The sequence below is a fragment of the Psittacula echo genome (genome assembly GCF_963264785.1).
Source record: "Psittacula echo genome assembly, chromosome: Z".
Lineage (NCBI taxonomy): Eukaryota > Metazoa > Chordata > Aves > Psittaciformes > Psittacidae > Psittacula > Psittacula echo.
Window position 1 is genome coordinate 36,662,095 of NC_137742.1, and position 27,530 is coordinate 36,689,624.

Sequence of the window (27,530 nt, forward strand, 5' to 3'; positions counted from 1 at the left end):
TATATCCTTTTCCATTTTAGATTTCTGTAGCTGAAAAATTTCTGCATGCATTGGTATCTCCCTTACTCCATTAAGTTTTGTTTTATTCTTGCTTCTACCAGTTTCTCTTTTGTTCTCTTCCTGTTTCTGCACTGCTTAATTTTCATCATTCATTAGTTTGGTACGGTTGCTTTTGTTTATCTTCCCCCCTGCCCCCTGCAGCTTTAACACTTGTTTTTACTAGCTTTACAGTTCTGTTCTGTGTGGTTTTCAATTGTACTTTTCAGTAGATATGCCTTTCATTTCAGAACTAAGAAGAAGTAAAATTTTAACGTCTGTTTCTTGGAAACAATATTATTAACAACTTTACTGACAGTTTGAGATCTGTAAAATGACATTATAGGTTAGAGAAGTATTGTGGAACTGTCCTTGAACCTAGCTTGAGGCGTTGCTCAGGGAACTAACAAAGACAATACCCTGAGCTTTTTAACATCTGAGGAGAAATTGGATGTTAGAGTGAACTCCTTTGAGCTGCTTGTTTTCTCCAGAACTGGGGTTAAAGTGCAGTCATAATCCATGGTGGAGAAAAGCAGGAGAAAGGAAAGAAATAGCATTATATCCCACACAAAGGAGTATGTGCTTTGTTTCATTCTTCAAGAGTCTGACCTGTCCTGTTTCCTGATCCTCTCTACCTCCCTGTCTGGTTTGTACCTCTTCCACTTTTAAGATGACTTCCTGCTTCTGTCTTCCTCTTTTTCTCTCTTTTTTTCTTTCTCTCTCTCTCTCTCTCTCTCTCCCCTCTTCCCCCCCCTCCCCCCCTTTTTTTCCTTTTTTTTTTTTTTTTTTTTTTTAAAGGGCTTCCATGTGAAAAAAGCATAACAATGTCTGACAGGTCAGAGCTATTAGTAACAGTGACCTGAAGATCTCTAAAACCTTCAGGCTTTCAGATCACATCACCTTTGCTACATCCAGGGCACTGAGAGTATTAATCAGTGCATGTAAAGTCTTTGCAATGACATGTGGTTGATAGCACTAGATCGTGACCAGCAGCAGTCTCTCCATCTAAAATAATGCACTTCAGCCATTCTGGGACCTTTCCCAGAGATTATTAATGCTGAATAATGTTTTCATTATATGAGCCAGTGGTCTGTATAAGTAGGCTTGAAACCAAACACATTTTCCTTTGTAGGGTTAAATAGGATCTGAATTAAGCACTGAAGCGAAAGTCAACAATAACTCTGCAAAAGATAAACCAAGGGAGAATTACTTGCACAAAGCCTGCATATGCTCTTTGATTATCTACTACAGGATAACCTTTAAGCATCTACTGCTGTTTTTAATTTTTGTTTTATACCTGCTCTCTGAAAAGTCTTTATATATAAAGTTCTAAAAAACCTTTCAGTGTTAGATGTTAGAAGTGTGATGAACTTGCAGTAAATGAGTGGTGTGTCCAAGGAGAAAAAAACCCACCACCATCTGTACCAAGGAGAGAGCTGTGTCGTGATTATGAAACACAGCTCAAAGATAGCTTTCAGTGAGTCATAGCTCTACCACAGTTCATATAGCTGATGTAGGTGAAGCTAAGCTGTGTACAGAGATGTATTTTACAATTTTTCAAATGAGGGATTAGCTTGTCTCAAACAAAACAGAACTGGAGCATCATTAATCCTGAACCGTCTTCAGGCAAACATAGTAACTCTTACCATGTCTCTAATAGCTGCAGCAGACTTAGTATCTTAGACTTAGTATCAGACATAGTATCTTCTGTGTCTTTAAACTGTAGTGCTTCACATAATGCTGGTATTCTCCGAGAAAATAAGAGCTCTGTATCAATGGCTTGAATATCAGAATAGTTACAAGGTATCTCTGTTGTCGGCAGTAGCTGACTAACTTGGCAACAGCAATTAAAGGCTGTACACCTTTATGTGATTCTTTTTTTCTTTTAAACCATTAAGAGTATATATTGTGACTATACACTGAATATATTTGTCATCTCAAAGTGTAAATAGAGATCCTGTATAAAAGACTAAATGCACTGTCATTACATACACGTTTTACAAAGGAGAGAGTAGTATTATTCCCCTTTCTCTGAGAAATTAATATACTGACAGCTGAAATAATGTGCCCAAAGCAGTGCGGCACTGGTGACTGTCTAAGACTTGAGACAAGAATTCAGCGTTTTTTTCCTTTTCCATAAAAGTTCTCTCTTTATTGAGTTCTGATTTGTTAAAAAGCATTCTGTCATGTGTCTTTGCAATGTTATATTTGATGAAAATGATATAAAATGATCAAACTTTGCAGCCAAACAATTTGAGGTTTTCAGTGCATATTTTTGTTCTGTCTCATCAGAATAGCAAATTGGATATTTTATGTGCAGGACCTTCAGTATTTGTCATTTCTGTTCCTTTAGTGGCACTCCTGCTGCACATAGGTTCTCCACCAGAGATGCAATTAGTAAAATTTTTCAGTACCTGGGATCACTGACAGATAGTTCATCTGATTTTGTACAGATATTTAAAGGAGAGAGACCTGTGGGAGGGTGGGAGAGAAGTGTCTGCACTACGGAGAAGCTGGCATTTGAAGAAGGGAAGATGGGTAGGTAAGTGGCTGAGAAGAGCACTGGGTAATAACCTGTGGACACTAAAAAAGCTGCAGGAGAAACTCAGGAGGAAGAATAGATTTCAACAGTCATTAGACCTTGGATTATTGTTTTACCAGAAGTTAGTGATACAGGATGGTCAGACAAGGAAGCTGCCTATAGCTGAAAATTTTTAGGCCTGAAGCGGGCTGAATGTCAAACACTTTTGCATCTTTTACAGAGACACCTTTTAAAAATACGCTGTGCCTCCTAGTTGGGGTAAGAAGAGGTAGGGCAGCAATTACTTCAACAGTGGTAAAGTTTGTGCACAAAAAAAATGTATCAGGATCAGTTTTGTAGCAGGGCTGGGACTATTCCAAGATGCTTCGAAAGTTATCCACAGAGATTGAATATTTTGTTTTTTCTTTCTCTTTGCATCCCATTGTTTTTGTTCATGGCATTGCATAAGGTCTCTCTTGTGACTCATGGCTCATCAGACATCTTCCTAAACAACACTAAAACAGTCGTGGCTGACCTGATAATAAATTGGACAAGCTAGTAACAAATGCTACTTGTGTGGGAAGTGAGAGAAAGATTGTTTGTGTAAGGCTGAATTAGGATATCTCATGGAATGCTGTTCAAATCCAGACACTGTGGAGAAAGCCGTATCAGGTTGAATATATGGCTAACAGAGTACCTGGACCTTCTCTGCTCTTTAGATGCCATTGAGAGTACTGGCAGAAAAACAGACCAAGTTGTGGTGTGTATAGTGGTTTTAAACCTCTCTAGGGCTATATTGGAAGTATATTTCTTTCTGAGGGAGAAATTTGTATATAGACTAAAATTGAGCAATTGTAATAAAAAAGTGAAATAAGTTCTGAATGAAGGCACATTTTATTTCTGAGTTGTTGCAGTAAACCTGTATCTATACTGACTTCTGTGCAGTAATGCTTATTAAATATGGTGTCCAATTCTCTATATGATGAATACTGTTTCCTCACTGTGCAATCCTTATTTAGGTCTAACACAAGAGTGGGGTTCTTTTGTGTGTGAAATTCGTGACAGATTTTAAAAACAAAGCATATGTCCATTGTTTTGCTTGAGTAAACGTGTTTGCATGGCTTAGGACCTTTCTTGGCATGAATTCACCATTTCTTCAAATAGTACTCTTTTAAGAAAAACAACAAAAAGGTTCACTCTTTACTGACTTGAGCGGCCAGTCTTACCTCCCAGCATTTTCAAAAGACATCACTATTGGAGAGTACAGCTTTTAAAATGTTGGGCATTTTGTGTTTGTTTATTTTTTTCTTTGAGTGGATCGTAACAATCTCAGATTTGTTAATTTTTTTCTTAATGCATACTCACAGTTTGTAAATCAGTACAGGATGACATATTGTGCTTCTGAAACTTTATATGAACCTATGGTGCTTGCTGACTATCAGCCTTGAAGCTAGCAGATTTCTTTTTCTGCATGCATTTTGAGATGATGCTTTCATAGGTCTGCATTGCAGTTGTGGCCTAGTGGTGTACTGCTGTCTGAAAAGCATTCCTTCTCTAAATACTTAATTTGAGCCGTGCTAATTTAGGGAACCTGTGCCACTGGCGTTGCTACTGAAATTGGCCTAATGCGGAAGTCAGCTTAGTGAGCCTGAAGACAAGAATTTAGATCTGGTTTATGCGTGCATTACGTGCTTACCACAGCTGCTCACCTGTCAGGAAAGAAAATCTCAAATCAGTGGGACCTGCCAGTTTCATTGTAGCAGAGAGCAATTAAAAGTTAGCTTAGCAATAGCCCACGCATTGAAAATGATATCCTTCATCTCTTTAACGATGTTTTTTAATAGAAAAATGGTAGTAAATGTATGCAGTCTAAAGACTTATTTAGGTATTTTTTTTTACATGCAGATACAAATCAATGGAAGGTCCTGAGCAATTTTTACAGCAATAAATAATACTTCTGCCTCACATTTTATAAAATATAATATGATTTGGTATGCTGCATTTCTTTGCATAGTGTTCAGCCAGATTCTACTAGGAACACAGTCTGAAGCTTAAATACAAATGTTTAGTATGCTTTCTGCAGCAATCAGCATGCTTTTCATGAAGTACATGAAATCATCTGTGCTGATGGGTTTTACCATAGATTACCACAAAATGCTGTTGCCTTCACAGCTTATGAATTAATTGCATTGGTCAAAATTTTGTTTCCATAGGGCAAAGGTTTGATCTGATTGCTTAATGATATTGATTTAGGAATGCAGATGTATTCCTTACAAATTTAAAATGTGAATTTCACTTACAAGTTTCTAACTTGAGTTTTAGAGTATTTACATATTCTGCAAATTGATGTGAGCATTTACGTGCTCTTTTTTTTTCCCAGAAAATCAACTATTTAGTCACAGCGTTTTCTAAACGAATAAATAGTTCTTGTAGTAATTTTGCAGTTATGATCATTTCAGATACAGATCTTTCATTGCAATTTGCTTTCTCTACCAAGAGATTCTTAAATTTCGCTGAGCTTTCTTTGCTGATGCATCCCATTCTTGGTTTAGTCAGACATCATCTAATACATCCACTGTGGCAGGATGTACAAAATCAGGACTTTACCATATCTACTTTGTATATACTGATTGCAGTATATTCTGCAGGCAGCCAGGTCCCTGCTAAAGATGATGAAAAGTTGATGAGATTCCAGGGCAGACCCTTGAGGAAGTCCAGTTGCTACCACCCTGTAGGTAGAGTATAACCATTAGCCATGACCATTACCCACTATGCTCAGGGGTAACTGCCCTGTAAGACCTGCCAGGCTGGCTGCACCCCTTTGCCATCCTTTACCACTCCCTGTGGACCACATCTACCATGTCCCTAAACAAGCTGAGGTCAGTTGCTCTCCACAGCACTGTGTTGTGCTCTTGTTGATATGCCAGCTTTCCCAGATGTGGTTGGGTATCTTTGATGTGGGTCTGCATTATGTAGTACAGGCATGCACATGTGCCTCAGCAGTGTCAGCCAAAACTCTTCTGTCACTAATCACAACTCTGCAGCTTTGTCAGCATCCTTAGTGTCAGAGCAAGTTTTCTTGTGTCTGTTGGTGAAAGGTTTTCCATGAGATAATCAGGCATACAGAAATGAAGATAAATTATGAGGGCAGGATCGTCTAGACACCAAGATTTCACTTGCTGACATAGTCCTTAAAAGATTTTACACATACCACCTGGGGTAAAACCCAGCAATCCTATGCACTGCAGTGGTGCATTTGTCTAAAGGCTCTATAAACTAGCAAAACCTGCCTGATAACCTTTGTGATTTTCTCCACTGGAAAGACCTACAGAAGTAATGGAATATTATTATTCTGCTGTGAGTAAATGGCACTTAGTTTATCCTTTGTAAAGGCCCATAATTTCAAAATAAAACCTTTTATTAGATACAGCAGGCTACCATGAAGTAATTTAAGCATCTTATTACAGAGCAGTTAAAATATGTAGTTTATAACTTGTGGTTACATACAAAAGAAAGCAAGATTGTCTGTGTCTTAACTGTAACAAGCTGTAATGAGTACCAGAATGCATTATCCTGAGTAAGCAGTTAATCATTTAACTTCTCAAAAGCTATAGGTGAATGGATTCTTAATGCGTAATTAAATTAAGAAATGCTATATAATAAATTTCATGGATCATGAAGAATTTTTCTTGATATTTTTGCTGTGCAAACAAATTGCTTTTATTTTGCGTATTTAGTTACTGCAGCTCTTTCTAGTACCTTTTGAAGTGAATGAAACTTCACTGATGTCATGGTAAGGCAAACGAGGCTCGGTTTGTGGTTTTGTTTTTGTTTTTGTTTTTGTTTGATTTTTTGTTGTTGTTTTGTGGGGTTTTTTATTTATTTATTTTATGCAAATGCTTATGGAAGCATTTACACCTTCTGCACTTGTAATGTTATCTTTTACCCCTCTTACCTTACTTTATAACCAGCACATATTAACTGCTGACTTAGTTTGCAGTGTTGTCAATGTCAAGATAGGAAAGGATCTGGCAAACCAACTTGTCATCAACCTCCAGAGGAAGGTGTCTTTCACAGAGTTTTTTAAAAACTCAACACACCTAGAAACTCTTTAAGGTACAAATTAGTCAAATTAGAGCATGATTTTCTTGCCCTGTGTGGCTTTTCAAGATTACAGAAAATTTCCTAACATGCATGGTGCTGGAAACAGTTCTGAGGCAGCAGAGAATTTTTTGTGGATAAACCTGAGAGTAGCCTGCTTAAATATGTGCTGTTCTGTTCACACACACTTTTCTTGTGAACTGGATTACGTTAATTTCTCCTTTTGGGCCTCCTCCACTTTGTGTGAGTTCCTTCTTTCCGTCCCTCACCTCCAAATGTTAATTGAGCCAAGCATAATTTTTTTACTGAGGGACTAAGCTGTGAGATGTCAGAGAACCACATTTTAGGCTCTTCAGTCTCACTCTAAGTGAGCTTACAGGGTAACTTACTGTGACCTGGTTTGAACAGAATTTCAGTCCTGTCATGGAGAAAACGTTTGTCATGTGTCCTGGGTTCAGCAGTAGCAGTCATTTTTTCTCCTTCTTAGTAGCTGATGCAGCTCTGTGTTTTTGACTTTCGGCCTGGGAATAGTGCTGGTAACACTGATGTTTTTAGTTGCTGCTCAGTAATGTTTGCTCTGACCAAGGACTTTCTGAGTCTCATGCTCTGCCAGGGAGGAGGGGAAGCCGGGAGGAAGCAGGGACAGGACACCTGACCCAAACTAGCCAAAGAGGTACTCCATACCACAGCACGTCATGCCCAGTATGCAAACTGGGGGCAGTTACCTGGAAGGGCTAGTTCACTGCTCGATCGGGCTGGGTATTGGTTGGCGGGTGGTACTGTATTCTCTTCCCTTGTTATTTCCTTTATCATTATTGTTATTGGTGGTAGCAGTAGTGATTTGTGTTACACCTTAGTTACTGGACTGTTCTTATCTCAACCCATTGGAGTTACATTCTTTTGATTCTCCTCCCCATCCCTCCGGCAGCAGGGGGGGGTGGAAAGAGGGAGGAACGAGTGAGGACTGCATGGCTGATTCACGACTGAGTTTAAACCACGACATCATGTCATAATGAAACTGGTAGAATCCTGTCAAAAAGAAGCCTTTTTGGCCAGTTGGCATTATCTGTCAAACCGTTTGAGAAATTTCTGAACATGTCTAAATTTACTTCACAGTAATCCTGTACCGGCAGTTACTATTTCTGGTTATCATTCACATGCTCTAAACTATAAAAATCTTTCTGCAGTTATTAAGGGCACTGATCTTGTGGGTTCTCAACTGTCCTTACAAAGGTCATTGAATAATCAGAAGCTATTACGTAGAAGAGATTCCAGGGAAGAAAAAGACATCATCATGCTGTATCATTTGAATTGTTTAAACAGAGCTCAGATTAGTCATCTCTTTGATTGTCTAACACAAGATGCCCAGTGTCATAATAGCTTCCATTTTTACTGCTTTTGTCTGCAGTTTTCAGAAGGCTATGTGTGATGAGGAATGCAGAAGGGTTTTAATTTTTAGATGTGTCCTTGGGCAGTGTGATGCTGGAGAAGTTTCACTGCATTTTGCCTAACAAAATGAAGGTATACCTCTCCTCAGCACTAGTGTCTAGGCAATGTCAAGCCTACAGTCTTGATAGACTGAAGTAGCATAATGGTATATACTCTGCATAAAAATAGTCTCAGCTTCACCCAGGCAGACTTACAGCTCAAGTACGTGAAAGAAAAATTGAGAAAAAAGTAGCTACTACTCTTCAGACAAGGAACAGTGACACAAGAACATTAGCAGCCTTCTGTCAAGAAATGACGAGCTCTGTCAGCTTGTATACTTAGTGCATCTAGTTTCAGTCCTGCAGTCACTTAGAGGTAAAATTTCTCTGGATTTCAAATAGGATTTTTTCCTGTGTCAAGACAGCAAAATTGGAAGGTTGTTTTGTGTTGATTTATTTTTCCAGCTTTGAATTTTGTGGTGATTATAAAATTTATTGTTGGTAAGTTATTCAGGTCATAATGTCCTTATTTTAAACTGGCTGTTTTGGTGTTTCTTTTCACTGACACTCACACAGTATATGAGAAGAAAACACTCATTAGGTTTCTGAACTTTGAAAAATGTAGCCTTTATCTGTTGTCTTGACAGTTGCCAGTAGATGGCTAGAAATGTATTTCCTCTCAGGCTCAGCAGTTGCAATGGTGACTTTTGAAAGGCTAAGAGAGGTGGGGTTGTTCAGTCTGGAGAAGACCTTAGAACAGCTTTCAGTACTTAAAGGGGTCCTACAGGAAAGCTAAAGAAGGACTTTTCACAATGGTTTTAAACTGACAGAGGCAAGATTTAGATAAGACATTAGGAAGAAATTTTTCACTGAGATTGGTAAGACACTGGCACAGGTTACCCAGAGAAGCTGTGGATGCCCCATCCTTGGCAGCGTTCAAGGCCAGGTTGGACGGTGCTTTGAGCGGTCTGGTCTAGCAGAAGGTGTCCCTGCCCATGGCAGGGGAGTTGGAACTAGATGAGCTTTAATGTCCCTTCCAACCCAAACCATTCTGTGATTTGCAATTCTAACCATTCATTTTGCTCTATTTGACAGAAACAATTTCATATGTTAAGGGAAAAGTGAACTGGAAGAACCCAGCTTTGCAAGAGAACATTATACAGAAAAGAAGAATTAGAAACTTAATCAGTTGCTCCTTTAGATCGGTACGGTGTTTGTTATAAGAGCAGTTACATGCTTTTTTTGCATAAAGCACAGTAATTCTTCAATTTTTTCAGTAATTCATAGTAGCATTATCCCACAGAGTGTCTGTGCTGTGGTAAGATAAGCTTTAGAATGAAATGAAAACTGTAGAGCAGCAAGGCGTTCTCATGGTCCCACTTTTTGCTAAATAAAGTAGGTCGTAAGTCACAAGAGTGGAGTGCACTGCCAGGTTATCTCAGCAAAGAACTCCAATTGTACTGATGCTGAAACCATAAAAATACAAAGTCAGGGTGGCTCGTGGCAGAACTGATTCGTGGACAGATTCTAGTGTGGTGTGCAGTGACTGGAAATGATAGGAAATGGTTGGGTGGCCACCAGGTCATGAGAACTGATAGCAATTTTTCTGACAGCTTTACTGCTAGATAGCGCCTCATGTTTGTGGTGAAGAGTAGAAAATGGTGTATAGCTGGGGGTAGCTTTTCTTCTCTTAGAAAAAAGACTTTGGCCTGTGCATTTCTGGCATCTTTAAAAGGACATGCTGTTAGTCTTTGTTTTCCTAATCCACCCCCAGATGCTGTCCCCTTTCAGAAGCACAGTGGCAGTACCAGTTGTCTTACCGAGTATTTCTGTGGTGCTGTGGTGTTCTCCAGGCTGCTGTTTCCACTCCACTGCTAAGGCTACAGCTTTTTTTCCCATGTGGCTCTTTTGAAAGTCCTAATACAGGATTCAGTGGGTCATGGCCCACCTTGTCTTGGCCCCCATACTGTTAATGGAGAACCTGAGACTTCCCTGAGGGTAAGAAGTGGGTAAAAATTCTTTCTTGAGAACACCACTATTATGTGTACCCGTACAATTTTTTTGATCTGCTGTGATTTGTCAGATTGTGTGTACCAAGCTTATTTTCACAGTGTCACTTGTGTGTGGTGTTTTTCTGGCTTTTGAAAAGTGCTGCTAAATTTATATGTCGAAAATCTTTCCATAGATCTTGTTTAGTGTTTGTTCATGCTTATGTTGGCATAGGGTGGCTGGGATATGAGATTACTGGATCATAATCAGAAGGAAAACCATGACTGATTTTAGGTCCCATCGTAGCTCATGCATACTTTAAGGAGAGATATAAAACCAGTTTATTATTCTGGGTATTATAATTTCACACAGTAGCTAAGGAACTGGGACATTGAGAAAATGTTATTCACAGGTTCATGGTTATTCACAACATGGTTTATCTGTTGTCCACCGTTTTACAGAACTTCAAAGTAAGTGACATATTTGGTATAAATGAAGTATGAAAAATGAGATATTGCAAAAGCCCGTATGACTTCTTCTCTGTCTCCATATTCCCTACCTTCAGTTCTAGATACTTTTCAACCAATAAAATCGTCAGTTTTGTATTGCTAATGGTGAAGGAAAGAAATATTAGTACTTGCATGTCTTCATTTAAATATGCATATTATATTTATTTATGGGGGTTTATAATTTAAAAAAACCCAACCAAACAAACTTCACCTGTACTCATATATATTGTAATGCCTGTGTTAGGATGTGACTACATGATGTACAGCTATGCTGCAAATCTCACACCAAATTAATGTTGGCAGTATAGAAGCTCAAGGCATAAATAGTTTTTATTCTTAAGCAGAAGGAACACATTTTCTTTGGATACTGTAATGCCATTATCCTGTAAAGCTAACTCTCAAGAATGATTCCCCTAGGAAACAGGTGGCATACTGTCATGGTGATAGTATTGGATTTTGTGTAATATCCAGTCTTCCACATTTGCACTTAATTTAAAGGATCAAAATGCCTTCATTTGAATATTTAAGATGTTCGTAGTTAATGGGTTGCTATATTTTTACTCATTCCTTCTTTCTCACCTTCCATGTGCAAAAGTAGGTGTAATTCAGCATGCCATTATGCTACTGCTTTTTTAAATTCCAGCAGCCATCTTCAAGTCTAAGTTATCCTTACTTTATTTTATCTAACGAAAGAGAAGTGTTAAACTGTTTGAATTCCACCTTGCTGATTGTACTGAGAGACCAGGTATAGGTAGGTCACCAGGCTTTGCAGAGTGAAAACCATTTCTGAACCCGGTTGGAAACAGCATTGTTCCAATTGTCAGTGGCATACTGCCAGCATTGGAAGGCCTGCTGGAGCCAGGGTATTTCTAGCCGTAAAGGAGGTGTTTTTGCAGAAAACTCCCCAGAGTAGGCAAAGCTTTTATGTGTTCTTATTAATCAATTACAATGGTGCTTAGAGCAAAGAGACTAATGGCTTTAACTGTGGACTACTGCACTATAGTTGTTAAGTATGATTGTTTGTATCAAACAGCAGCTGATAGATAATAATGAAATGCAAAACCATACAAGGTTGGCATATCTTTAAAATTTTCTCTTTCACAATGTCTAACATTACTGTTCTGTTTTGGGCTGGTATTCCTGAAATCTGGTCTCCTTTGGACACTCTCCAGCACCTCAGTGTCTCTCTTGTAGTGAGGGATTCAGAACTGAACCACAGGATTCGAGGTGGAGCCCCACCAGGGCCCAGTACAGTGAACAGACATTCACTGCTGTGGCCCTGCTGGCCACTCTGTTGCTGATACAGGCCAGGATGCTGTTGGCCTCTTTGGATCGATACTGCTATCCAGCTTGGTGTCATCTGCAAACTTCCTGAGGGTGCACTTGATCCCCTCATCCAGATCATTGATATGAACAGAACTGGACCCAATTCTGAGCCCTGGGGAACACCACTTGTGACCTTGCTAACTGAATTTAATTCCATTCATTAATACTGTTCGGGTCTCAGCCTTCTAGCCAGTTTTTTACCCAGCAAAGAGTATACCCATCCAAGCCATGAGCAGCCCATTTCTCTAGGAATGCTGTGGAAACTGGTGTCAAGGGTTTTACTGAAGTCCAGGTGAACAACATCCACAGCCTTTCCCTCATCCTCTGAGCAGGTCAGGTGTTTTAAACCTCATCATTTCTGCTGCTTTAGCTGATCCTGTCTCAGTAAAGCCAGTGGTAATTTTTCTGCTGATTTCTGTGGTAAAAGATCACCTCTGGAAGCATGCGCATGGTTGCCAAGAAGCAAATTTTGCTGCTGTTCTACCAAGAAAATTATTGGTACTTTGCAAGCATTCTTAACTCCAAGGCATGGTGGCTCCTGGGATCCCAGCTGATTAATTCACCCTTCTGCTGATGTGGTGTAGGGAAAATGCATATATGCTGAAATCTGATCACAGGTGATTAAATGACTTGGCATAGGTCATGTTCAGTCACTGAGACACCTCACTGGAAAAATGCTGTAAAGCTATTGGTGTAACAGAGACCCACCCATAGATGAGCAGAAGTGGTGTCTGAAGCTGTCTGTATGGGTATGATATCACTTGTAATATGGGGTTTCCTCATTTGCTGGCTTTCAACAAGGCGGTAAGGATAAATGAGTTTACAGTATCTTTAAAACCATGACATGTACTGCATCATCATAAGCAGGTAACAGTGAAAAATCTGTGCTCCTCAGAGTCTCGGTAACCTGAAGGTGGCACTGTGATGAGTTCCAGGAGCTTTTGACTGCCATTGGATGTTTTGTGCAGGCTTGTCTGGGATCTTCTGTAGATTGGAAGGTTCCCTAAGGCAGGTCAAGACCAGCAAAGCATATTTAGACATTTCAAGCCGACCTCCTTTGTGTATAATTTCTGCCTGTATGTTGCTTTTGGAAAATAATTCAAACACAGTATTTTAAAGCAAGAAACAGCAGTGTTAAATATTTAAGATTTCTTGAGAATTACTTTTTACATCAGATTAAGAACTCTCCCAAGGCAGCGCAATAGTTTATTCTCATATGATGTTAAAATTACAGGGGGTATAACCTGGCAAAAACCAGCTGAATTTGCATTCTAAGAGGAACATTTCTCTGTGAAATTTCAGGTATGTATGTATTCTGAAGCTCAGAGCTTCGGCTGCTGTAAAAGACCTTAAAAGACTGTAAATATCTTGAGATAGTCAAAGGTGCAAATATTGGCAATTTTTGAGCTGGTCACAGTTCCTTTTACCAAGCCAAACATTTTTTTTTTTAATTTTATTTTCATCTGTATTCCACCATTCAAACCAATTGTGAGTTATCATTAGGGAAAAAAAAAAAGAAAAAAAAAGAAAAGAAAACACACCTATTTCATTGTTATCTCTCAAAAATCTCTGTATCCCTTCAGGTAATGAGACACTGCTTTGTAAATTCTGTAAAAAATAGCAAAATATTTTCATTTCCCTTTGTCACAGGTCCCTTCTTAAAGCATCAGTATCTTGAATCCCAGCTAGTACCATAGACACGTATTATTACTGCATCTAAAGCAGAGTTTGTTGTGTCAATCCATGATGTTTTATAATCAGTCCTGGCAGTGGTCATGAGATGCTTAGTGAGATCATTGCTACAGTACAGTTTGTTTCCGGGGGGATATTATGTTCATTTTTCTCATTTCTCTGGTACCTCTTAGCATTTTTAAGTAAGTGGGAGAGAGCAGTGGGCTCAGCTGTGCTTTTTCTTGATGGAGGCATGTTTGTGTAACTGCCTGGACGCTGCTGGTGAGTCAGAATAGTGTTGTTTAGGTCAGAGCTGAGTCTGGGGTCTCTTTTTCGTGCAGGCTTTGTTTCCTTACATTTAAAAAGACTTTGTCACTGGTAGCGGATACACACAATGGTGAAAGGAGGAAAACTGTCATCTGCAAATTAAAATATTAATCCACTAGGGCTGCGGCTGGAAGGGGTTGCTCCTTCTCCCTGCCAGGGACTCTGACATGGTCCCCCTGCTGACCTTGCTGCAGATGGAGAAGCAAAGCTGCATTTGCCCCTGGCCATTGTGCTGTGCAGCGTGCTCATACACAGACCAGTGTTAGCCTAAGTGGTGACCTCTGTGCCATTTTCTTCTTTTATCTGGGTATGTTTCATTCAGTCATAACTCATCCAGTCCCCTTTCTCTTCTCCTTTCTCATTTGCATACTTCTCAGAAGGGCAAAAAGGCATTTTAGTCAATCAAGGTCATCACCTGAGAGATACTCAGAGCTTGCTGTTCTGCTGTAGTGTTCTCCTGCCCCTGGTAACGGTGCTTTGACACATACTGCCTTTATACAGTGAGACACAGGACGTGAGTTTAAGGAAAGGGCGTTCAGCTTAGTTTATGTAGTGTTCATGTAAAAAAGTTAAAGCTTAAAGCAGATCTCAGCAATTTCTAAATGCTCTGCTATCAGACTGGAAGTAGTGGGTAGCTTTGGGTTGTTCCGTATATAATTAATAAATTATCAACATTGCCAATAGCATAAGAAAATATACAAATAATTTGGACAGGCACTTTTTTGTGCTGTACAGACTGCAACATCTTAGGCATATGGCAATAGGCATGCCAGAAATAAAATGTACATCTGTACCAGCAACAGCATATAGACATGCTTTCCTTAACAGACTATCTTTAATGACCTGCCTTTGGCACACTGAAATGAATTCACTGACAGATTCCAGCAAATGCACTTTCAAATTCAGAAGGGAAAAATTCACAATAATGCAGTTTCTACAGCTGTTAAACCAATGAATCATATTTAAGCCATGTTTTGTTTTCTTGGCCTCTAGCAGCTTCTGAATGTTCCTGGCATTCCCACGTTTCCAGATGTTAAGGACTAGACTGATATCCACCCAGCAAAAGGCATGTAGACTGGTATACATTATGTAGAGTTACAAATTATGCCTTAAGTGGGATTTAATTGCTGCAAATTTCTTGTGCTGTTATTTTGCCATTTTGGGGGATCTAAGTATGCCCTATTTAGTTCTGCTGAACTTAAAATTTATTTCTGTACTGAGAAAATTAAATTACAATGCCCCCAAAGCTTTAATATTCCGTAAAAATGAGTAGTTGTTTTGCTTAACAAAGTCATGTGTAGTAGAGTCTGCTTTACCAAGCAACAGTACATCATTGTGTCACTGCTTGCATAGTACTGCTCAGATATTTGGACTTCATGTTTCATGGAGATCTTAGCAAGTTGTAAACTGTGCCCTCATGCTCCTCACTTGCCATACCTGCATATGAAATGCTCAAGTGTTTTTCAGAATTGGCATTCAGTGCATGTAAGTTAGCTGGATCAGTAGCCAAGACTGACTGATACTCTTCATGAGGAGTGAATGTGAACTCTGCCTCCCGGCTGGCAGCTGAAACCAGTGCTGCAGGAAACAGGGTTTAGTGTTGAAATGACGTAGGTGAGCTCCAGCAGGCTGGTGGCATAGCTAAGAAACTATGGGGTGATTTAAGCCACCTGTCACCTCTACCCAAATACGATCTGCTGTGTGGTGAGGCACGCTTGTATGTGCCAAGTGAAGCAGTAGGAAGGCAGACATCATTGTTTCTGCTGAACTTAGAAGCCATGTAGATGGGGCTAGCATGTGTTAATGTATGTAGTTGAGATAAAATGAATCATGATCCACAAGCTTACTGTACATGGTCTCCAGATTAGGATACTAGATGGATGGATACATGATGGATGGATACATGCTGCTGTCTTTCCCTCTTTTTTCCTTTGAGATCCACAGCTTACCTGCCTGAAAGTACAGCATTTAAATTTAGCACTGCAGTTCTATCTACCAGAGAAAGCATCTTCCCCTTTAAGCTTAAAACAAATTGCTTTGGAGACAGAGAAGTAGAATAGTGTGAATGAATACGTAATTTCATGGTTTACGCTTCTCCTTCTAAAATACAAAAACATTATTTATTCATGGTAACGCATTATTTAGTCATGGTAACAGTCAAGAGCCGGCAACTGATAGCATTCCAGAGGAGAAAGTTGGTGCTGACCACCTCTCTAGGCTAGAAATCTGAGAATCCCCAAAACTCTAAGCCTTCTGGTATTAGTTTTGCTCCTCTCTGAGTTTCCTTATCGCCACCCACCTGAATGAGCCACTTGCACTGAAGAGATACTCACGCAGCTACCAAATTTTTTGGCACTCAGAGAAACAAACAGAGCACGGATGTCCTCTTTCTTCGTGGCACTGCAGCATAGGGCAGGGTTCCCACTACTGCTGTGTGGAGAACCTGTAACAATTGTGGATCTGAATCCAGGTCCTTTTGCACAAGAGTGAAAACCTTGGGAGCATTTTATTGTCTACAGGTCCACTGGAGGGACTAGGTTATGCTACTGTTGTCATAAGATGAAATACCATGTGGGAATAGACAACATATGGGAACAGATTCTTTGCTCTTTTTCTGTACTGCAAAAAAAAGCAGAGATTGGCACATTTAGCTAACACAGCCACCTTTTTAATGCCAGTTTCTTCCGTATTTCTCATACTGGTGGCTTGCTGGGGACAGTGTGTTAAAAAAGCACAACAGTGTTCTGACTGTCCTCAGCTTTCTGGCAGCTTTTGAGTTTTTTCCAGCTTCTATTTGCCAGCTCCTGAGGATACTCATAACTGCAAAGGTGCTGGGGTTGTGACCAGCTTCTGGCTCAACTTAAACTTTGCGAAGAACCAGCCTCCCAAAGTGTGTGCTTGGTAAAACACATGAAACTTCAGTAAATAGGTTTAAATGCATGAAATGGATTATCTTGGTTATTGTGGGTGCATTGCAGTGTCTCAGCTATCAGCACATCTCTGTTACTGGAATGCATGATACTGATTTAAATTTTTGTCTGCTCTAGGGTAATACTTACTTCATCTGTCATGGTGGGTGTCTCTGCAGCGCAGGGCACTACTACACCAGCACTTCATCAGCAGTTCTTCCCTTGCTATCACCCTGCTTTATTTCACTTACCAATGGACAGCCTCCAATGTAATGCAGTAGCATTGCAGCAGAGACTCTGCAGTAACTCCTGTAAGTGCAGACGCCTGCAGCATACTTTCATATCGTGCGCTGGTGCTGAATTTGAATGACTCCCTGTGATGCTGGAACTGCAGGAATTCTGCAGTGTGGTCCTTGCTAGTAGCCAGAAAGCAAAATGCTATATCAGGCTGGTTGAAGAAAGGCTTGATCCAGACACCCTCCTCCCCCCCCGCTTCCCGACAGCTTTAGCTGAAAATGAAAAACAAAAACCGAAAAGGCAAATTGGGGATTGATTCTAAATGAAGGGAGTAAGAATACAGGACAGGTTCACAGCGCGTATTTATAACACTGCATCAATGCTGGAGGTTGGGATACCGATCTCTTTTTATCCTTCTTGGGGAGAAATAGCTCCACTTAACTATATTGTGTTACTGAAGATACTGTCCCCTGAAGAATTTCCTTCGTGACTTGACAAGCTTTAGCAATGGCTTTGTCTTTAGCGTATGACACAGTTCCTGTGTTGTATGTATGTCACATCTATAGCCAACTTCCCTGGCTTTCTGATGTACCTTCAGACTGTTTGTGGAGCTATTAACAGGGCTATATGCCCTGCTACTAGCTGCTTTGAGGACTAGCAAGACCAAGCTATTGTGTATATATGTAAAGGGTAATTAGAAGATCCTTTGTGAAAGATGAAGGCAAGCCTTTTAGAGTCCAGTCATACCCTTCCTTTTTCTCTTGAGTTTCCAAAATTCAGTTCACTTCCTGATCTTTGAATAGTGTACTTTTTTGTTGACATTCTGCATGCAACAGCAGAGTCAAGGGAACTTTTAAGGGAGAATAAACCTACCCAGCCTGTGGCTGGTGTGGTGGAGCAAGCCAGCCAACAAGGATTTCTAGCAGAAAGAAAGTTATTTCAGTGCTCTCGGGGGAGGGAGTATATTATTTCCTGATTAAATGTATCTGCTGAGTGACAGAAGGGAAAAGGAAAAGATAATCTCAGGCTTGTCTGGCAGATGCTTACCTAAACCACATCACAAACAGTTGTTAGATACACTCCTGATGGCAAGCAGTAGCAGGTGCAAATTAATGCTCACAATTTTCCCATGTGGTAGGCAAGTGTATTTCTTCATTCTGCCAAGGAGAAAGCAAGGCTTCCATGGCATAATCAAAGTCTAAGTGCAAACATGAGATAAACAGTGGAGTTCTCTGGAGATTCTTGGATCTCTCATTCTTTCCCTTTTGCATTTCACACTGTCTTCATGACCCCTTCATGACCTTGGTAGCGGTGCTCCTCAGTTGGAGTCGCTGTGGTCCTCAGTTCTGCAAGGGAAGGATCTGGTGCTGATAAGCTCCAGACTGCATTGTGGACTGTCCTCGCAGTCGTCCCACTGAAGGAGAGAAATTTACTAGTGAAGTGTAAATGAGCATTACTGTATCTTAAATGCATATTAAGCTTGGATCCTATTTTTGTTTTACTGCTGGAGTGACTTCTTCTACATTTTCATGTCATGTCCTATTGACAGTCATGATTTTGCACAAGGTGTTTACAAATTAACAGAGAAACAGAATAAAATTCAAAGAATTTTAAATGCGAGAGACTGGGTGATAGCTTTCCTCTCTCATGAAATCTTTTGTGTTTAATGGAAGTGTGGGTTTTGCTCTAACAAATTAGTGCAATGTAAGTGTGAGGCTTACCAGGCATTTCTGGCTTCTGGTGAGATTTCTCACATCTGTTGAGTTTCCTGTAGCTCTCCAATACTAATGATACTGGATCATTTGGTAAATCAGCTGTTTCGTAAAAGCTTCATCAAGATCACTGTACCTCACTTGAAATTACAGGTCAATTTCCTTTCCAGTACAGGATAAGGTGTTGTGAACCAACACTGATATTCTTTACAGCCTCTTCATGTTTTTGAAGATAAGCTACCTCCAGACTAACCTGGAAAAGGTCCTTCTTTTATTTTAAATAAATTCTGGTGTTACTTGGAGGAGTCTAAAATACAGCTGATTTACATATGCTTTTGAGGTGGGTTTTTCTTTTAGTCCTTATTCTGATTTATCTGAAATCAGAAAAACTCCTCTCTTAATGCTACACTAAATACTTCCTTTGGCGCAAGGAAATAGGCTTCATTATCTGCAGAGAACCAGGGCTATGGCCATAAACGTGAATTTCAGATTTCACATGTGTTCTGAGATAACAATTTCTGATACCATAAATGCCAAACTGTGCAGGATCAAACAGACAGAAAAATTAGTCTGGAGGAGCAGTTTTGTCTTACTCTAGCATGTGAAGTGATAGAATAATCATAATAAAAAAATGCATATTCTTGATTAAGACTGTGCTTTTTATAAATGTTCTGTTCCAAATGTTTTCTCCTGAAAAGCCTACAGTGTTGGCAGACCTTCACTAACTGTACAGACTTCTGTGTGGGGGAAAAGATGTCATTAATACCTTTTTGTGCATCAAAAATATATGGATCTTTTTTACACGTAACAATGGCATGTTTTACCATTGAGTTCTCAATATTTTGTATGACTGAAAACAAGTGCTATGTGCTTTAGAACAAACTCCAGTTTTATAGATACTATTTCCACCTAGGCAGAATATTAACATCTGCTGGTCAGAATGCTTCAGTAGGGACAACAAAAGTGGCATAAATCCTACACTTAGGGGAAAAAAGAAACTTGTTTCTTTCCTAGTAGACCATATTAAAAAGGCAGGCTTTTGACTGACAGGATCTGACAGGTTTTAAAGACTGACAGGATCTGAAATATAAGCCATAGGGACAGGAGTATGGTTCAGCAGATGGATTTCACATGAAACAAAAAAAAATAGTAGGCCTTACTTATGCAGCCATTTGTTCCATTTCATATAGTTGTGTAATTAACCTTATTTTTTTGTAATGCTGTGTCATCATTCAGCACGTCACACATGACAAAGATATGCTTGCACAGTCACAGCAGTCCTCTAACTGATAATGATAGCAACCTGATGCTGCTGTCACTATTTGCAAGATACTAATGTAAATCAAATGTGGATTAGATAGCTATTCCGTGAGATTGATGTTCTTCAGTACTATGGTACTGCATTGTACTAGAGTGCCTTCTGAGCAACTCACAGTTCAAACTGCTACCAGAAAGCCTAGCACAGTACGAAGATGCGGCAAGATCATCATTAAACTACAAGTAGTAGTCACCTGAGACTCCAGCTCTATTAATTTCATGAAAGTTTGGCAGCATGTACAGAAGGCAGTTTGCTTCTATATGGAAGCAGGAAACCAGCTTTGAACAGGTTACCACCACAATAGACTGCCCTCACCTGTGATGCAAATTGAATGCCCTGTTTGCAAAGCAGTCACACCATGGTAAAACTGAGAAAGTAACAGTCTCTTCTCCTTTATGGCATGCATTCATAGCTCCAAATACAGAGCACAGCAACACTTTTACTCAATGTTTGGATGTTGAATCTGTTATTATTCATTAAAATATACTGATATTTTAATGATAATTTTGTTGCAAAGGCTTTTTGGGGGCAAGATGGAATAAGTAATCAACATTAGAGAAGGCATGATCACAAAAGAAGTAAATAATATTGGCTGTGGTATGAGATTGGGTCTTAATTCTTCCATATGACCAGACTAAAGATGTAGTATTACCATTTCCCAGGACAATTTAAAGGGCCTAATTTTCATTCTGCTGTTTGGTTCTTGTAAAGCAAGAAATATAAGCCATAGGGACATTTGGTTCTTGTAAAGCAAGAACCAAAATGTTGAAACCTCAACTCACATGACATGGCAAAGGACAGTTTGTTTTCTGGCTAGCTGTAATTGTTAGCTGGCTTTGTTAGACTGCTTCTTAATCTTCAGAGCAGGAGCAGATCCTCAGCTGATGAAACTGGCATAGCTTCATGACCTATTATAGTCAAATCTGGCAATCTTAGAGAATGGTAAGACCGGTAGCCTTAATGAAATGCTTTAACAGTTGATTTGGGGGATGGATATAAACAGGCTGCAGAATATCTCTAAATTTAGTTAGTACAGTGATGGACATAGATGTGGGCTCTGTTGCAAATTAAACTCTGTTTAGACTGCCTTTCTCAGGCCCACTGCTCCTAACTGCCCTCTTTAGATTATGGCCTTGCAAAGAGATTTTCTCTGATTTAAGAGGTAAAAACTTTTGAGGATTTATATTTTTTTTTCCTTATATTTGAATCCTTAATTTGAGTTCTTATCTCTGCTGAGTGGCTGTGACCTTTAAGAAAAAAACCCCAGTGTTTAAAATTTCAAGTGGGATTTCGTTTCAGCTCTTTCCTGTGGTCTGTCAGTGCTTTTCCAAACTGGATTTTTTCCTGGATAATGGAGGTGAAGGTACTTCTTTGAGGGCCTATGGTGTAACTACCTTGGAAGACGAGTCACTCAGCTCCAGAACTGAAGACTTCACAGCTCAGTCCCTCTTCTTTGATTCATCTCTGTTGCCTGTAACAGTACTTGACTCAGAGCTTTACAAATGAATTTTCTTGCTAGCACATAGTTTTGTTAGTAACCTTAAATAAGTGACTCACGATGGTGATTATGAGGCTAATATTGACAAAGTGACCAAAAATCTATAGCATGTTTAGAAGAATGACCTGCCTTTTTGACTTAGCAGTGACTACTAAAGATCTGCATTATTAATAGTGCCATACATTCCTCTGCTAAAATAATGATGAATATGAAAGGAAGGAATAATTGCTATGGTTTGCAGATGTGAGATGGGAACTTCAGGGCATCTGTGGGGATTACAATTGCAATTACTTTGCAAATCCTCATCAACTATGAGAGAACCTCAAAGTGGTGAGAAGTAAAGCTACAGCTGAAAAAGGGCTGGAACATTAATTACATTTGGGGACTATGTATCCTTTAGAGTTGAACTTAAGTTATCTAAAATCTGGTTTGAATATGTAAGTACTAGAGTATTTTCATACTGTTGTTTTCAGGGACATGGAATCTTGGTGGTAGAAAGCTTTTGTGCAGATTTTGCATATCATCTGGATAGGAGGTCCATTTGCAGAAGATTCATTCAAGGGCTGGTAAAGAAAGACTCTGATCTTCTATGATTTATTTTTGTACCATTTTTTCACAGAAACTGCAAATGAATAGCACCTTTCAGGACACTGAATCTATCCCTTTGCCACTGCAGAATTGTTCCTAACAGCACTGAGTTTGAAATCTGTGATTTTTTTGTGGCACTTCATTAATCTCTGTAAGGCGCAAATTCAGTAATATAGACCATGCAAACTCATCTGCATTCAGAGAGTGTCTGCATGGGTTTGCACATCTCTTCTGTACAGGAAAAAGGAGTAAGTAAAAGTCTTTGTTTGTTGTTTGGGTTTTGTTTTTTTTTCACGATGTTTCATAATACTGGTCTCATTAATGCTTCATTTTGGCTACTAATTTGCCAGGAGCTGACAGAAAATAAACAGAGCTGATAGCTATTTCCTATTGCACAGATAATTATAGCCTGCATTAGTAGATGCTTAGCCATGCTGCACTTGCAGCTTTGTTGGAGTGAACTGAAGTTTGAATTTAAAATTAACAAAATGTCTGGACTTTCTTAGTGGCATTTGAATCATGGACTGTGAGTTTTCTTCCTTTTCATGCAAAAAGAAAGCCAGAGAAAAGTTAACACAGTGGTTGAAACCAGGAAGAATAATGGCAATTTTTCTTTTGTTTCTCCTTTTTTATTGCAGGAGTCACTTCATCAAAATCAGTAGTTACACTTCATTACAACATTCTAAAGATGATTCAGAGGCACCTAGGAAAGTTTGAAGAATTACATGGCTTTCACTACAAAGAACTATAAATGGATAGAAGAAAACAGAAAATCATAAATCTAATGAATTTCTTATGACAGCCTAATGAAAGATCAGTACATTCACTGGATGATATGCACCTGACTTAGTTGTGGAATTACACCACTACAACACTTTGCGACTGGCAACACAGTTGCTATAATCCATTTTGAATGGTGCTGCATAGCAGTTACTGTTCAAATCTGTTACTGTCACTTTTACTGACAGTGGAAACTCAGTTCCTTGTGTTCCACTGAATCAGGGAAATGAAACAGTAGCACAGATTAATTTTCCAATTAATTTTCAAACTGAGTATTTTATAAAAAACAGAGTATTTTCTAAAGATATGAAACCAAAAATCCCTTTCATTCTTTCTAATAGAGCTGTCAAATGGGTATTTTATATATAACTCATGTGAACCTCAAGGTCTTGCGTGGTGCGTAGAGTTTTTTTGTATCTATCACTTTTATTTGGAAACTCAATTCTTAATGGTGAAGGTTTGGTAGTGGCTAAAGTCAGTATGTTTCTGAGAGTTCTTAGTCATGGGGTTATGGGTGCCTCTTGTCTTCTGAGTGGCTGGAGTCTGGCCTTGGAAGCTTCTTGCTCTGTGCTTAGGCATGATTATTACTGTTGGTGTTGGCATTGGTACACATTGGGCAAAGCAGCTGGGGCCATTTTTCAGCTCTGATGAGAAATTTTTTATAGCCGTGATTCCTTCCCCGGTTTATTCTGTCAGAGTGCCTCCTTTTTTCGTGAGCACATGTGACCATGGATATTTCTGTCTGCTGACTACAGATTTGTCATTGATGATTAATTGCTTGATAAGTTCCAAGATACAGACATTCATTCAACAGAGAAACAGAGGTGTGATCTTGCAAAGACATGATAATAATATATTTCTGACACCAGCAGGAGATTGGGTCTCTGGAACTTAAGCAGTAACATATTATTTTCTCATTATTTAGTTTAAAGTGAGTTTGAAATAAGTTTTTCAAAAAGAATAATGTCTGACTGTTGTACCAACTTACAAAAAAACCCAAAACATTTCTCCAGGAAAACATGGTGGCTAGATTTTTCAGTTATTGCTGAATGTGTTTTTGTTCTTTTTTTAACTGCAGAAAGTGAGTGAAAAAGTAGGAGGTGCAGAAGGAACCAAGCTAGATGATGACTTCAAAGAAATGGAAAGGGTAAGTCTAAATACATTAGGGTATATCCATTATTACCATTCAGTTTCCTTTCTAGGACAGGAATTCCAAAGTTTCTGTCCCTGAATCATTCAAATAATATTTAAAGACTGAACTTTTATTCAGCCAGACTGAGCTTTATATTTCTTACGTGTGTTTTTTTCTATTTCATTCAGAGATTGAGGCTGACATCAGCTACAAATTAGCTTTGGTCAAAACATTGTAGAGGATCTCTGAAAACGAGTCTGTCTATAAGACGGTAATTTCACTGGTAAAGGGTGCCTGGAATTCTCAGCTCCTCGAGCATCAGTCAAGAGGAGCAAGAGTTGTCTGCCAAAGGGGGTTGACAGTCACAGTGGGATATTCACTCACAGGTTCAGAGATCTTGTTAGGCAGCCTCCACTGACAAAGTTACGTGGATAGATCGGGTTAACCCCCCCAGCAGACTGCCTGGTGAGGCTGGCAGTTGTAGCACTGAGTGCTTCTGTGGAGGAAGCGGGGAAAAAGCCACAGCTGGGTGTGATGGTGGTAATATTTCAGTTGGAAGGATAAATATGGACAGTTTTTTTCTGGCTTCGACGTTGAAAGGTCCTGTCAAGTCTTGTAACACAAGTTACTGCTAGGTGATTTGTAGGGTAGGTATGTGTTACATAACTGATCGAGAGAAACAGAAGCTATTTGCACATTTATACAGTGAGATGGGGAAAAAAGCTTGGATAAAAAATAAAGGAGAAGGGCATATGCTTTGTACTTCTTCCTGTGAAAGCACTGCACAATTGGTTTCTCCCCGTCTGCCCAGTTTCCCTGTGAATGTGCCACAAGTATAGGCACTGCTGTCAAAACTGGAAGATGTTAACAAAGATTCAGAAAACTGGTCGAAGGTTTAGAGTGGAAAATAGGACACTGCAACAGCCAGGGGTGAAGTCCCATATAGTGGTGGTGAGTGGCATGGGATGGCAGCCCAGGAGATGAAAGCGCTGAGAGTTGAGAAGGGAGTGAAGTAAACTCATTGCTTTCCTCCACACTCCCCGCCTGGCCCCACGTTCCTTGCCAGCATTTCTGCAGGCAGTGGCCACGCTCCTTCTGCCTGTCCCTGGCCTTCTGTTTCCCCACCCCCACTCTCCTCTGCAGCCTCCTAGCCATTTCTGGGCTCTCTACCAGGCAGTTCAGCTACTTACTCATCGAGGGCTGGCAGACCTCTTCTGCTTCTTTGTGTAAAGCACAGGGCAAGACCTGGCAGATGGCAGTGGCAAGAGGGAACGGGAAAGACGTCACTCACAGTGTGCTGCAAACAACCTGTCTCAGGTGTTCTTTTTTGAAGTAGGAACTTGCCATTATGGTAAAGGAGTTCACCCCGTGGGACACGAGCTACCCTGCAGAGAAATGCAATGTGTCTTCATAAATGCAGAGTACAGAACAGGTTACAGGGATCCCCAAACCTGCCAAAGCAACATTTTTTTCTTTGAGGCCTGATTCTGAGAGGGAGAATAGTTGCACACTTTGCTATATGCAGCTTAGGAAGCTGATGCAGAGTACTTCTTACAAAAACCAGAATTCCTGTTACAGTAGAAGAAACTAAAAAACCCACTTTTCAGGTTTAAGTGTTTTAAATTTCTAAATATAAAACAACTTCTTCATGGAGTCAGCCAGGGGAAATCAATGGCCAGTGCGTCTATGCTGATAGGTTTCTTGAAATTGGAAACTGAGTGACACCTAGTCTGCCTTGACCCAATTTTACCGGAACTTGCTCTGAAAGAGTTAGACAGCTCATTTTATTACTGGTGGTTGGTTTTGATTGGCATAGCCTTTCCTCTCATTTTGTCAGTTATTGGAGGAGGAGGGATCAAAGATGGCTAATTCTGCAAATAGTTTTTAGTGGCTGTTCTATCAAAAAAATTTCCATGTTGCGGAAGTTTCCCAAGGTTATGGAAAGTATTAGCACCATACAATAAGTCACATCAAGTTCCCAACATATCCTGAGGTACTCTGTGCTAATGGCCTCACTTGAGAATGGATCTGCTATGAACTGAAATGGTGGACTCATACTTTGGTAGTTTTCCTGGTATTATCACCATTCTGGTAGTGGGGCAGTTCTCAGGGACACAGAAATTAAGTGAAAAGAATTTATAAGAATTTATTTTTAAAAGAAAAGAAGAAAAAAGTCTTCCTTTTGCTTAACATGTCTTTTTCATGCTTTTTTTTTTGTTTAACTCTCATTTAGAAAGTGGATGTTACCAGCAGGGCAGTTATGGAGATAATGGCAAAGACAATAGAGTATCTTCAGCCCAACCCAGGTAATGTAATTTCACAGCCTTACAGTACTTGCGGCACTTTTTGAAAACACTCTGTCTCACCAATATATCATCCTCACTGGTGCAGTCAAGATCAAGACAAAATTGGTGAAATAGGTGCATTTACTTGCAGGCATCCGAATGTCAGCACTGCGAGCAATGTGGGGCTCCCTGGGAGCTGGAGGTAGCTACGGACTCCTCAGGGGAAGCAGGGCAGTGCCTGGCAGGCAGGGCAGATTGCACTGCTCCAGCCAGGCAGCAGGGAGTACTGGTGCAGCAACAGCCCTGGGCATCAGGCACTAGCCTGGGTATGGGAACAGGATGAGGCCATCAGCCTACAGTTGGGGATCAGGATCAGGCACAGTGAGGGTGTCTGCATGAGGCATTCTGCAGTCCCTGTGTGAGGGAGAAGGAGCAGGCAGTCCTTGCAGACAATGGGAATAAAGACAAAGTTGTGAAGCAACTTCCTCCAGAGTGCCGGAGGAGGCATAACAAGAGCTTTCACGAAGTCCTCTAGGGATTTCCCATCCTCATCAGAGTTACTAAGAAGGGAGCTAAATGGTAGCATGCAAAAGAGCTGTTGAACTGGAGAAAATGGTAGATAATAGAGCATAATCAAAGATGACTAAATTGAACCTTCACAATAGAAATAAATGAATGGGTTATATGAAGGAAGGTTTTTGTGATTGGGCAGAGAGAGTGGTGCATGCTCCTCTCTTGGCAAAGGAGCGGGGGTCTGGAGCTCTTGTAATCATGTAAACCATTAAATTCAAGAGTAGTTCAATAAGTCAATGCTGTCTTCACTGATGGGATCAACAGAGATAACGTGAAGGTAAGATGGGACACTCTACCTACCATAAGTATCTTAGAGTTTCATGGAAGTACAGACCAGATTTTCATTCACTAAAAGGGATTTGTTTCCTCATAGCTGGAAAAAGAGGGAAGGAGGATAATTTGATGATGTTGCCAGCAGATTGAAAAAAGGAAGGATAATATTTACAAGTGCAACAACTGCTAGAGAGAAAATAAAGATGACTAGAACGGTTTCTATGTCAACAGATGAAATACTGTTTATGACTTGACTCTGCAGATTCATTGCTCATTGTCAACACGCACTCTGCAGGAAAAGCCATAGGATTGACAAAC

The 27,530-nt window shown here is 39.9% G+C and overlaps 1 protein-coding gene across 1 annotated transcript in view; it reads left to right on the forward strand.

Moving 5' to 3' along the window:
• The window catches only part of SH3GL2 (SH3 domain containing GRB2 like 2, endophilin A1), a gene marked incomplete at both ends in the record, with an annotated part of 85,941 nt that overhangs the window by 44,021 nt on the left and 14,390 nt on the right, over nucleotides 1-27,530 (forward strand). The window contains 2 exons of the mRNA XM_080637808.1: nucleotides 24,028-24,096; nucleotides 26,315-26,387. Of these exons, the coding sequence (XP_080493934.1) occupies nucleotides 24,028-24,096; nucleotides 26,315-26,387 (142 nt within the window). The remainder of the gene's footprint in view (nucleotides 1-24,027; nucleotides 24,097-26,314; nucleotides 26,388-27,530) is intronic.